At 33.0% G+C, this 14,172-nt stretch overlaps 1 protein-coding gene across 1 annotated transcript in view; it reads right to left on the minus strand.

Annotated features, from left to right (window-relative positions):
• The window catches only part of LOC129228074 (uncharacterized), a 60,705-nt gene extending 48,297 nt beyond the window's left edge, over window positions 1–12,408 (minus strand). Inside the window, exons 1-3 of the mRNA XM_054862708.1 lie at window positions 12,279–12,408; window positions 6,953–7,025; window positions 74–178 (exon numbers count right to left, since the gene is read on the minus strand). Coding sequence (XP_054718683.1) covers window positions 74–178; window positions 6,953–7,025; window positions 12,279–12,361 — 261 coding nt within the window. The 5' untranslated portion in view covers window positions 12,362–12,408. The remainder of the gene's footprint in view (window positions 1–73; window positions 179–6,952; window positions 7,026–12,278) is intronic.
• Window positions 12,409–14,172: the final 1,764 nt, after the last annotated feature.

The raw sequence follows: 14,172 nt of genomic DNA on the forward strand, positions 1-14,172 counted from the left end.
GATACATTGACATGTCCAAAGGTTCAATCAACAGTAATTAGGTATGAAAACAAGATTAAAGATATCTGCTTACATTTGTCACCTGAGACTGAGGAGGCGAACTGACTGGAGGAGGAGGTGGAGGTGGGGAACTAACAGTGACTGAATATTGACTAGATCCATAATACGGTGGGTATGACTGAAATAAGAAAAATAAGTCATTTTTAGTGTACATCTTAAGCTATTCAAATAAATATCAGTAAAGTTAATATTTTTATAAATAAATAATTAATTTGAAGAAAATGGTTATATACCATTGTGATTGCCTACCAAATGGAAATTTAATAACTACTATTTAAAATAAAATGACATTTCAATTTCTAATTTAAAGGCATTTTATGAACACAAAAATTAATAGCTAAACATTCGTGAATTTTTAAAATAATAATAATAATAATTGACTGGAAAATTCAAACCTAAATAAGATTTGCAACACAATCATTTATAAAATCTGAAGAGAATAATTTTACAACACAAAGTTAACCTGGTCTGCATTTTGTGTCCAACTGGTAACATCATTTGACATATTTAAACATAATAAACCTCTCAACATATATATCAGTAGTGCAGACAGAAGTTACTTTCAGGGGGAGGGGTTGTACGAGTTATTAGAGCCATAGCTCTCGTGATTTTATGATAATTCACTAGCCCGTAATAACCCTTCAGTGAAATAATGTCATTTTCACTTTTTTTAAATTGAAAACAACATTTTTAAATTCGACACAAAATCAAAGTTGCTCTTTCTTGCAACAGAAATGAAAAAAATTATCATCTTTCTCTGAAATTGTTTCTATCTCTAGAAAAAAAATCATTAGATTTAAAATGGTCAATGGATCTTGCCATTAAGATCTGAATTTTTAGATAACTGTACTGAGAATTTTTTTTTTTTTTTGAAGTAAAACAAAAATGAAAGTCTACTAACGGCAATAAAATATGCACCTTACAAAATATTACATACAAACTCTGTTCATGGAATACATAGACCGAAAGGAAACAGATAGGTTTCCAGAAGGGTTGCCACTATGCCACTTTTGGGGATTTTCTCCTGAATGAATAAAAAAGTTAAACAATTGGATTTGCATTCGCAATCTGCTTGGCACCAATTTTCCAAGCCAAAAAACGTGATTGAGGTTGCCAAATGGCGTAATTCTTTGTTTACATCTAGCCTATCTTTCCCGTGAATGAAACATAAATAAATTATAATTATAAACACCCTCAAAGTGCAATGTTTAAACAATGGCACATTAGACAGTATTTTAATAGCATGCACTGATTTTGTCATAGTATACATTCATTTTGACTCTTAATCTTTGTTTTCAATATAGTAGTTCACCTGGGGAACTATGCTTATCATATGTGATGACTAGTTTTCAATGCTTTTTGATTTTATTTGATTTTGTTGCACTGCTGTTAAATTAAAGCTTAATAATTTATATTTTACTTAAAAATTAAAAAACAAATTAAAAACGCTTCCAAAGTAGAATACATATTATATTTACACCTACAGGATGTTGCAAAAGTTGAATATCTTACACATCTCTGACCAAATATTCGCAAAATGTTCAGAATGCACACATATATACATACATTTATATTGATCATACCACAAACAGATTTTGTCCTGAAGATATGAAACTAAAGAATCATCACTATTAGTAAATCATATGAGTAAAATAAAAACAGAAATATGGACAAAACATTGTTCTCAAATCATCATGCAGCCAAGACACTATCAAATATTTTCATTCTATTTTTGAAAAGGTTAAGAAATGAAATTTATACATTCTGTTCAAAGAAAATAATAAGAAATGAACAGAAAAATATGAAGATACATAGGAGCCACAAACTAAACAGGCCAGAAAGGAAAACTATTCTTATGACCATGGATGCATCATGCCAGGGTTTCAACTGAACACAAAATAATGAACGTTTTAAAAATTCATGCACAGGGGTTATCACCTTGACTGGTCCTGCTGTTGGCCTTCCTGTTCCATACAGATAATACTTTGCGTATGACCCCTGAGAGAAATACACAAATATGGCAAACTTAACTAAAAAATGATGAGCATGGGGTAGTCTTTTTTAGTTGATGGTTACATCAAACTTACAAAGAATAACTAATGAATCACATGTTACATATGGTTACTGAATGTTATTTCAAAAACATAAACATTAAAAAGAAGTCCTAGAGCTTGTAAAAGAACTGAAAAGATCTGAATGTTCATTACATACTTGGTGTGGTGCTAAAGCTTTCATAATCATGCTTTAGAACTATCATTTCATCCAAATGTCTATCCCATTATTATACCTTAGATGAGCCATCTACAACTGTTGAGGCTACAGCACCACTGTATAAGATGTGGCAACATACCACTGCACAATATTTACACTTGAAAACTAATATAAATTATAGTTTTCTAGTACAAACGGCAATTCTGGTGATAACTGATAATATCACAGCAATCATAACATTTGCACAGATATGTAGACTAACTTTCAATTACAATGAGTTTGAACTGTGATTGTTTCTATCAAACTTCAAGTAGAATTTGAAACAACAATGCATGTTGAAATAAGCAATTTAAATTATAAGTTAAATGTATATATATTAAACATTATGGTAACTATACCAAATAAAAGAATACTTGAATGAACCACAAAGTGCACGTCCCACATGCAGTGGCGGCACTAGGCATGTGCAAACAGTGCGGCTGCACAGGGCCCTGTGGCACATTCTAAAAATGAAGGGCTGTAGCCAGCACTGGATATGAGAAGCCCACAAACTCCTATGGCACAATGCCCTGCAAGGACTAGCACCGCCACTGGTTAGACTGCTATTAAGTGGTGAGATTGAAAAAAATTCAGATCACTGGCTTAAATGTTTCCTGAAGATCTACTCATTAAAAGACTCTATGAATTTATAAAAGAAGATAGTTATAAGTTTAATCATCTGCATGAAATAATCAAACTTACATAATATCCCAAAAAGGATGAATTGAGCTTGCCATATCAGTACATCATTACATAAAATAATTAATCAGTTAAACAAAATGTAATAAAAAAAGTTTTTAAAAAAAAGGGGGGGGAGTGAATTACACTGAGAGAATACCTAAATGACCTTAGTTGGATAATTAAAAGGAAAATTAAAGTAAAAGATTCATTTTTAACTTACTAATATTAAAAGAATTAATAGTTTATATATTAATAATATAAAAATGTACAGAAAATAAAAATACACCAACATTTTAGACTTTAAAGACAAAAATTCAGGAAATTGGATTTAATTTAACAATAATAATTTATAAAAGATTTAAATTACCCATTTTACACTAAACAGCAAACATATTGGGGGGGGGGGGGGAGGCTAGGGCATCAGATGCCCTATTGGGAAAAAATTGTAACAGAAAAAGGAAATGAAATGATAATTGTTCTTTAACACTAGTTTTGAGACAGGGTGAATTCGGAAACTTTCTAGCATCAAACGCCAATGAAAAATAATTGAATCCAGTATCATGACCTATTTTATGTGAAATAAAAAGTTCATTTTGTCAAAAAAGCAGTTACTGGAATGATGTTCTGATATGCTAGAACACCAATTCCCTGCAGTTTTGTGAATATATTTGAAATTATTTTTTTTAATCCAATACTAATAACCTTTTTTATTGTCCTAAATAGTATCTGACATATTTATCAAGTTCTTATACAAATAAACCCAATCAAACCTAAACTTCAAATTAAAGGGTGCCAGAAAAAGGTTTAACTTGTTAAAACTTGATGAGATCAAATTTTAGAATAACTAGAAAATTCAGCTGATGTTACTTAATTAAAGCTAACAAATATTAATTTTATTTTATTTTATTTCATTTATTTATTTTTCCCCCTTTTTCTTTATTTTATTTATTTTTTTAAAGAAAGATGTTCTTATGTGCCTAAAAGGTTCTGAGTTGAACAAAAGTTTGCATTATATTTCATTATACCACAAAATATCACTACATCATCATTCTTTACATAAATGACTAAATGTGTTGCATCCGTAAAAAAAATACTTAAAAATATACATAAGAAAATGTATAGTAAATGTACAAAATACATAAAATGTAAATACTTATGTACTGATAGGACAGAACTTTCATGTAAGTATTAACTATGATCCCAAACTCCGAAGGTATTAAAATGTAGGCTAACAGCAAATGACTCAGCCAAGTTATACTTAAAGTAACAACAATTTAAATGTGTGGATTTAAATATTTCCTTATTAAAATATATGTATTACGAAATGTACTGATAATAATTTAAAATAGCTCTGAATAATATAAATGAAGTCAAGTGCATATCCTTTCAAGCAGTGCATAAGCATGTCAAAAAATAAATTTATATCAACATGCACAATCATATCTGAATTAAATAAAAAAACATACAAAAATGAAATAAATATAAGACAAATATATTTAAATAAAAGTTTTAAAAACATATGACTTAGCATTACAACTTTATTTAAACAGATTTTCCTAAATGCTTAAATCTAAAAAAACATTTATGACCAATTAACTAGAGTAAACACACATGTACACCGCACACATGTTTTACTGGCACTTTAGTACTTTATACTTTAAAATTTTAGTTCAATATCTTAAGCTATAAATTTTTCTCCTTTTACTTTCTTTTTTTTTTACTTGAAGGATATGAACAGATTATGCAAGTTTTTTTTTATTTTGAAAAAAAAAAGAATCATACTTGACAGTTTCATTTCTTAAATGTAAAAAATACTTGGGTCAAAAATAAAAACATATTTTGTTTCGCAGAAACAAGTATAGCAAAAGCATATATTTGGTGCTGAAGCAGATAGTCAGATAATGACAAAAGTAATTTGACCTATTAATTATCTTCTTGTTATATTTATTACCCTAAATTTTATGTTGATTTTTAAGTTACAGATTTTTTTTTTTTTTTTCAATAAAAATTTCTAAAGTTATACACAGTTTTTCAAGGTTAAAATTGTTTATTTTTTTATTTCATCACCTGAAAAATGATGGTACTTCTCAAGGGTCTGGTCAGAAGAAATTTGAGTTCATTTAAGAATCCTTTCCAAAATTCCAACTAGTTAAAAGGAACCCTTCACAAAATTTTGATGGACCAAATCAAAATCCTTTCAAAAACTCTTTTATTAACAAAGAAGGGCACAAATCAGAAATCTAATCTATATTGATATATTATTTTTGGTGTACATTTTGAAACTTCACAAAAAGATTTGATTTTTCAATTTTCTTCTTAAATTCACAAAATAGGATCATGTAAAAAAATCCTGGACAGATCGCTGCTTCTGAGCATTCTTTCCAAACACTATGATGCATACATGGGATCACAATACATTGAGCTAGGTGGCCACAGGCCACCATCAAAATCTGTGAGTTTTGACCTTTAACGATATATACGATACACATTTATGCTGACAACATGTTAAATTTCCAGGGGCGCCGACTTGCAAAAATTATTGGAGGGGCTAGACATCACCTAAGGGTTTAGGGGATTATGTAATCCCACCGGAGACGGATCCCCCCCCCCCCAAATAAAGGTCAGATTTTTGTACCTTGAAAATACCAATTTACATATTTTCTGGTGTGTTTAATTTAAACAAGCAAATGTGACATGACATTTTCAACGTAAAACAATCTAAAAATTGGTATACAAATTTTCTGGTTCAACTAGATCATGTCACTTGTCTTAAAAAGGGAGTTTTTTTGTTCTTTTCTATGGGGAGCTGTGCAGTGCTGTAGCGAGGCATTGAAAAAGGTGAGCACTTGACTTGCATGAAAGGGCACTCCTAGAGATGCCGACTTAAAAAAAAATGTGTGGGGGGGGGGGGGCTTGCCGCGGGAAATTTTCTAAATTTGAGATCAAAAATAGTGAGCTTCAAAGTTTTTTTTATAAGCATTTTAACGTCATGTAATCAACATTAGGACCCGGAAAACTCGACAAGCCTGGCACATATTTTTTGGCTTTGAAAAAAGGAAAAAATAAATACAAACATGCACAGTATTTTTGTAAAAAGGTAATTTAATTTACGCCTGTTTTTTAAGACGAGTTGTTTTTTCATTAGTGATATCAGCTGACTTATTCAAGCAATTTCTCAATGTCTTGGTCATTTCTGAAAAACTCAGTTGATTTTTCAAAATTTGTTTCACCTTTGTTTAATAAAAGCAAGCACTCTTGTTCAACTGCAATGACCTGTGTGAGTCCAGTTGATGTAAACCACCTAATAATGCAAGATTGTACACACACCTCAATGTATTGTCTTGTAGTACTTTGGCATTTTGAAAGTGTGCGGTGAGCTGGCTTTGCTGTTTTCATACTTCTTTGGTGTACGTCGATTTCGAGGAAGCGAAAGGATCATCATTTTGTGAAGGTTTTTCTTTTAAACACAATTCCCAAAAGTATTCAAAACTATCACGCCTCCCTTTTAATATACAAATCAAACCCTCATATATTTTTTCCAGATCAGCAACACTTAGAAGAGCGCGCCGCAGCGCTGCCCACAGGCAACAGACTTGACCCGTAAGTTCGCGCACTGTAACACCATCATTATTCCCACCAGTCGTTTTCAGTTAACCTGCTTACTACCATAATAATTATTTGTTTTAACTCATTACTGAATGTATTTTACAAGGTAAACTATCTTCAAACAAGGAAAATAAAAGATAAATGTATGAGTTTAGAAACCATAATATAACTAATAATTTTCTTGATTTATTGGGGGGGGCTCTGCCCCCTCAAAAATATTTTTGAGGGGGCTCGGGGCCCCTCAGACCCCATGGAGTCGGCGCCACTGTAAATTTCACACAAATAAATATGAACATACTTATACTAGTATACCATAAATATAAAGTAAGATTTTAAATAAGATTTTAAAAAGCACCTGTTGCAAAGTAGATGGCCTAAGTCGAGGATCCTCCCAAGTAGTGATGTGTTCCAGATGATTCAAGAAATAACTAGATTTTCAAAGAAAATCCAAAAGTAAAAAAATAATAACAACAACGTTAAATAATAAAAATCATACGAGCAAAAAAATGTGTAACAAATATCAGACACAAGGACCAGAATCCGGGGGGGGGGGGGGGGGGGGGTCACGGAGCAATGTGCAGTAGAAACTTTAAGAGAGGATTTTAAAGGGGTTTTGATCGCATTAAAGAGGGTCTAGTTCAATGACATAGATAGTAGGGATGCAACGAATAGCGATTTGGCCAAATATTGAATATTCGGCTATTCGGTCGCCCAATAGTTAACTTCTTTTTGCATAAAAACAAAGCACAGGGTGCATTTGAAGCATAATTTTGTAGGCTTAATTATTCAATATACATTAATAATGATTTAAAAATTATTTGGAGCATTTTGTTTTTCTTTAATGATAACATTAGTTTAATTTTTAAAACTATTCAGCCATATATGGACTATAAAGAATTTATTAAAGAAATTACTAAAACGAAGCCTGAGCAACAGTTTGTAAAAATGAGATCTTATTTACAGTAGGCGCCGCTTAATGTGATCACTTTGGGACAAATACAATTTGATAACAATAACTGACTGATAACAATAACAGAAAAGAATCTAGGAGATACAAAATAATGATTTTTTTTTCCAATTAAGGTGCATTTATTTTGGCAACCTCAAATTAAAATCACAATGACTCAACTGAAAGCAGTTTTAAATTATAAATTATTAAATTAACAGAATGGAAATATTTGAATTATAAAAAGTTAAAGCTAAATTATGCAATTTTCAATCACATAAGAATAGGTGAAGTAAAACATGACCGTTTTCGCTGACATTCGTAAACCAGTTTCAAAGCACATTCAGCTTTTCTATCTTTTCCAGCATGGTTTTGCTTGTTGTTTAAATTTCAATTTAACTTCGCTTTGTTTTCAATCTCGACACAATTCTTTAACAGTTTACAAAGTAATAGCAACAATGGAGGGCCTACATCAACGCCTGCTATATGTCCAGCGACTGAATTTTTTTAGGTGTAAAAGAAAGTTTTCTTAGGGGGAGTCTGTGGTCACTGGGGGCAAACTTTCTGTAGCTTTATTCCTAGAAAAATTTTGAACTGCTATTGAAAACCTCAAAATACGACACAGAAAGTTACTCTCACACAGGTTTGCCTATGCATTTCTGTTAATTGGGGAACAAAACGGAGAAAAAATTGAAAGGTTATGAAAAAGTGATAACAATAAACAAAGAGGCTGATTACAATATCCGACTTTTTTAACGTGTGTTAACATACAAGTGTTCCGGGACTTTGTGATTCTGATAACCATAAGCAAATGTTAACATTAACCGTGACCACATTAAGTGGAGACTACTGTATTTAAGCTATAAAAATGCATTTTTTCAATCACAGTCATAAATTCATAAAGTTTCTCAAATAAATTAAGAAAAAAATTAAATAACTGAAATGATTCAGCATGGAATTACACAGCATAATTTCTATCGCATAGATATGTGACAAAATTAGCAGTAACAAACCAAATTTCTCTATGAGAAAATTAAATTTCTGAAGTTATTCCAATAGAAAAAATATAATTTTATTTAGGTAAAACCAGACTATATTGGTGTTGGTACCATGAAAGGCACTCTTGAACAGAATTTGAAAATCCAGCTTTTATCAATTCAAGATCATGAACACTATATTATGCTGCAACTGTTTTAGATACCAGATTCAAATTCATATTCTTCAACAAAGTCTTAGTCTGTCACATAACTATGTAAAACATTCAAAATATACATTTTTGAATGCCCTATTTGAGGGCCCAAAAGTCGTGGGGGTTCCTCGCAAATGTATCGTGGTGAATCACCCAAGGTTATAAAAATCTCTTCACCATACTATTAATGTTTCTTTCTTTCTTTCTTTTTTTTTTTTTTTGTGAAAAGTCTTAAGATAAGTTCCATAGAGATTGAGGGGCGTGAGTTAAAATCCTTGGGGATGGGCAGGGGCGGATGGGGCCGGCGGGCAGCCAGGCATTTGCCCGGTGGGCCGCCTCTGTTTGGGCTGCATTGAATTTTACAACTGAATAGCACAAAAAAAAAAAAAACTCTTTATTTTCTTTTCCTACTATCTTTATTAAAAAATACATACATTTAAATTTCTATGGCAGTATCATAATATTCTGGTACATTTCTCAACGATTTACAAGAAAATCGCTACAAAAAAAGTAATGGCTACAAATGAAAAAAAAAAAAAAAAAAACTCTACAAACTCATATTGTAGGCAATACGATATTTTTCTGAAAACGGTAAATTCATCGGCCCATAAGATAATTTTGTTTCATAACTGCCCAGGATCTTCTAAGGGTCCTCTCGATCGTAGGAGATAATAAACACGTCAAGGTAAGGTCGTCGCTATGAGAGGCTGTCAATTTTAATTAGTGATAAAAAAAAACGTTTTCGGTAGTAAAAAAATGAAGTATTAAAAAAAAAAAAAAAAAAAACTCGAGGAGTTCCAGTGACAAAAAGTATTTTTTATTTTAGAAGAAAATGCGTCGTTTGAATATTAAGCAATTAAACCTCTGAGTATTAGTTAGGAACATCTGCGATACTTTATTATAATTACCTATCTGAAGACCGCTAAAATGTATATTTCTGACATTTTTTTTTCTAAGGAAAAAAAGTATTCAGTATATAGTAAAAACCCATAACAAGTTTCAGCAGAAAACGAAAAGAAATGAATAGATAAATAATCATGGGTTTCGTAGGGGCCGCCGAAGCATGTTGAAAATGGGAAAAAAGTTTAAATGCACTAAAAGGGAGATTTAAAATATTGTAACAAATAGTCACACCAGTTTAGCAGTAACTTACCGAACCTAAACCAGGCCTAAGGCAAAACAATATGCATTATACCAGACAGCTCGGTTATCACATCCAGAGACTGCAATTTGTTCTTGTTCGGAACATCAGCCTGGAATAGTGAATAACCGAGATAGCCTTCATTTACAAGCCTTGCCTTCAATTTGCGAGTTGAACCACACCATACTGTGGACACTCGCTGGTGAGATAAATTTACTTTACCTACCAGCTTGTTGGCATTCTCTGCTTCAATGAAATGACGTCTGCCTCCTGCTCGGTTATTCACTATTCCAGACTGATGAGTTCTAAAAAGAACGAAACTGCAGTCTCTGGACGTGATCACCGGGCTGTCTGCTATATTGAATGTAGTTACATCAGCAGTTTTAAGTGTTTCAATGTACAAAACGAAAGTAAACCAAAACTTTATCCAGAGATTCTGGAGGAATGTATTTAAAGTAAAACAAAGTTGGAAAAAGAAGACCTACAGTGTCACTGAAAAAAGTATTACATCAGCCCAAAATGCTAAAAGATTATTTTAATGAGTCCCCAACGCTTTAACTTCAAACAAGTACAAACATTAGGCTGGAAGTTAAAATTTTCACTATTTAGCATTATAAAAAACTATTTAACATTACCAAAGATCGCTTGAAAACTGCATTTTAAAAGCTAAATCTGAAAATTTTTCGTTGGAGCGTCCCCAACGCGCTCGTCATTATCATTAAAGGTCGTTTTAAATTTTGTTAATTGGCTTTAATTTCGAAACATTTTCGGGGGAGATCTCTCGAAAACTCCTCCCCTACACGTCATTGAAAATCGACTAAAATAAAGTTTTTTAAGCTTCAGTTTCAAAAAGTTGTCGGTCTTCTTGACGTTATCAAAGAAGGCCTACAATCCTATTTTTTAGATTTCAATTTCGAAAAATTTAATGGGGTGCACCCCTGAACATCTTCACTCCCTAACATTAATAAAGAAAATCTAGAAAGCATTTTTAAGAAAACAAATTTGAAAACTTCCCGAGGGAGGTGGCATCGGATCCCTGCTCTTATTAACATTGTCAAAAATAGACTAAAACTGCGTTTTTAGAGTTAAAATTATCAAGAATTTTCAAAGAGTGCCATCCTATCATTAACATATTTAGTGATCTAAGAATAGCGTTTCTAAATTTTCAATTTCAAATAATGGCCGGGAAAACGTTCCGCCCCCACTCCCCGCCCAGAACTTATGCAAAAACTCCGAATTCCTCCTTTCCTTACAATAACTTAAAACCGAATAAAGCTGCGTTTTTGGACCAACAACTTCGCAAAACTTTTCCGGGAGAGCCCCTCTCCGAACTCTTCTTCCTCTAACATTACCACCCCTTCTCCTTGTGTCCAAAGTTAGCTTACACATGTGCATTTAAGACTAATTTCAAAAATTTTCATGGGGAATTGTTCAAATCCCCCCTGCCGGAAACATTGAAAAAGATCATCCCAAAGTGGTCTAACATTGAGTTTTTAGAGCTATAATTTCGAAAAATTTCGGGGGGAGAGCCCCCGGACCCCCCATGTTCTACACGAAAATTGCACTTTTTACTGGTATGCGTATTATTTATTCTTTTTCTCTAATTTTGTAAAACGCAAATTCTTCTAACTTGAGTCCTCATATTCTAGTGACGACTCCCTACTGAAACTAAAAGCTGGATCCGCTTTCTCTTTTACATTAATATGAAAAAAGTAGAGGCGGGCGTCACCTCTTTATGGAGCAATTGTTAAGGGGCCGACTGGATTGTAAATGCCAGGGCCGATTCATGGTATCCCATCCGCCACTGGGGATGGGGGCCAGAAAATACAAAAATGATGACCAACAACAAAAAATCTTTCGCCAAAAGTTATTAATCTTTCATTTCAAAAAGTGGTTTTCTGGAGACCACTTCCTTAGTAGAGAGCTTATAGCAGCTGCCTATTTGATATCATCAGAATCTCAGAATGTATTCTGCTAGAAGTAAAAGTTATAAAGTTCACAAATGAGACAATGAACAAGACATTTTTGATGCTCTCAAATTAAGTTCAATGCAATCAATCGTAAATTTTTGTGCTTTGTAGATGTGGTGTTAAAATATCTTCACTAGCTATGTAAATTAGCTTAACGATTGCATGCTTACGCTTCTATTCGAAAACTTTAAATTGTAACTTAATATGAAAACCCTGATAAACATGGTTTGTCTTTTCTAAAACGAAGTGATTTGAGCAAACGAAAAAAACAAACACATAACATCAATATTCAAAGTTAATAAAAAAAGGAAATGAATATAGCTGCAGGTAAAATAGTTGCATGGAACAAAAGTTATCTGAATGACGACTTTCAGACAAACAAAAATTTATGTTTTGCAACTTTTCATGAGCCTCTTGAACAGGAACTAAACTTACTGCCTTCCAGTTCGAGGGTCATATCGGCATTCCCATCCAGGAGGTAAAGACTCTTGAGCTGGTTGAGGATGCACAGCTGCCATTCTGTACCCTCAGACTTTGATTGCTTTGTTTTTTCTCCTATTTTAACAAGATCAACATCTTTCCATTCAGGGAAAACAAAACTATGACATCTTGAACCTCGATTGACAGCAGCAAAAACGACGCATCTCACAGGAGCGATTTACACAGTGACAGAGTTAAACCGCAGCCCATTAAAGCATTCCCGATTATTTACTTTTGAATGATGTTGTTTGTAAAATTAAAAATCCCTTTTTCAAGCAACAATATTACTTCAATTTTTATTCTGCTTATTTTCTTTTAATAATGTAATTCTGTATTGACAACTTACAAAAAATCACTCACAGATAGCGCTGTCAGCAATAGGTAAGTTTAGGTTGCGTTCTACGAGCTCGACCGAGAGCGACCGGTTAGTTAATCACGTGACAGCTAATGATCACGTGCTCCAATCAACCAATCAACTGCTTAGAATAGTAACCGCCGTGGTAACCGGTTGATCATAGAACGATTCGGTTAGTAACCAGTTACTTACCGGTCAACCGGTGAGTTTCGTCGAAGGGACTCTAGGTAAGTTCAGGGCGGAAGCGGCACAATGTCAAACTATGAAACTTTCTTGCACCCATAAAAGTAATGAAATAAACACATAACCTGTATTTATTTTATTATTTATGACTTTCTGCTATGAAAACTTAGATTAAGCAATAACAAATATGTAGAAGCCATATAAGCTGGCGCAGATCCACGGTGAGAGGACCACACTGAACTTCAACCGAAGACGGTTTACATTTGAAAAGATAGGAAAATACCTTTTTTTTATTATCCTAAACCACATTTTTTACGTTAATTGTACGGTTAACTGTGGAGTCGGAGGAAAAATACCCCACTTCGACTCTGGCAATCCGACTCACACTCTGCAAGCACAGGCAGAGCTGCAAACTTTGCGAGAAAATGACCGATTCCAACGCTTGAAATTTCAAACCTTCGACTTAAGACTCCGTCTCGTCTACCGCTCTAGTCCAAAATCAATCCTACTTCGCAGAGACCTGTTAAAAAAAGAGAAATTTCTCAACTGTTTGCAAAAAAAAAAAAAAAAAAAATCACAAAGATTTTGCCGGTCTATGGGTCAAAAAAGGTTGAGAACACTGCTGTAGATAACTCCTAAGAAAAATTCTTTTCTGCTGATTACATTTCTCACGAAACTGCCAGTCCTCGGATGGGATGACTGAGCTGCCGGTGTATTTTATGTGTCAATGTATATATTTTTCTTACTTAAATTATACATGGAGATACAAAAATTTTCGATGACAGCATGTATTGCTCGCTTCATTGGAGAGACGACGTGGCGTGATAAACGATGTAAGGAAATATTGGAACTGTCGGCAATATTGGAACTGTCAACAATAACGGCACGATATTGTTCGCGTCATCGTCACAATGTCATTACAATATCACACCCGGTGTCGGATTAGAAATCGCTTTATGTCGTGACTCGATGACGTAACGATATAGTACTGACAATTTTTACAATATCGTTGTACGACATGTACTACTATGGAAATTCTTAATCGTTGGCGAACAGTCGACAGTGGCATATGATTGGATCAGTTGAAGGAAGCTTGAAGAAACGGCCTTAACTTGTTGGTTGCAGTGGCGCAATCAAAAAAAATTTCAGAAAGAGTTTTTCAAAATCATAATCGAAAATTATGTTCATTTCATAAAAGTTCTAATGTGAAAATATTGTTTAATATATTTAGTCAAACAGTTTTATGGCACAATAATTATTTCTTTATACGTACCCCACCATTTAAAAATAATTAATAATTCCAAAATTTAT

This window comes from Uloborus diversus, chromosome 8, assembly GCF_026930045.1.
Source record: "Uloborus diversus isolate 005 chromosome 8, Udiv.v.3.1, whole genome shotgun sequence".
Classification (NCBI taxonomy): domain Eukaryota; kingdom Metazoa; phylum Arthropoda; class Arachnida; order Araneae; family Uloboridae; genus Uloborus; species Uloborus diversus.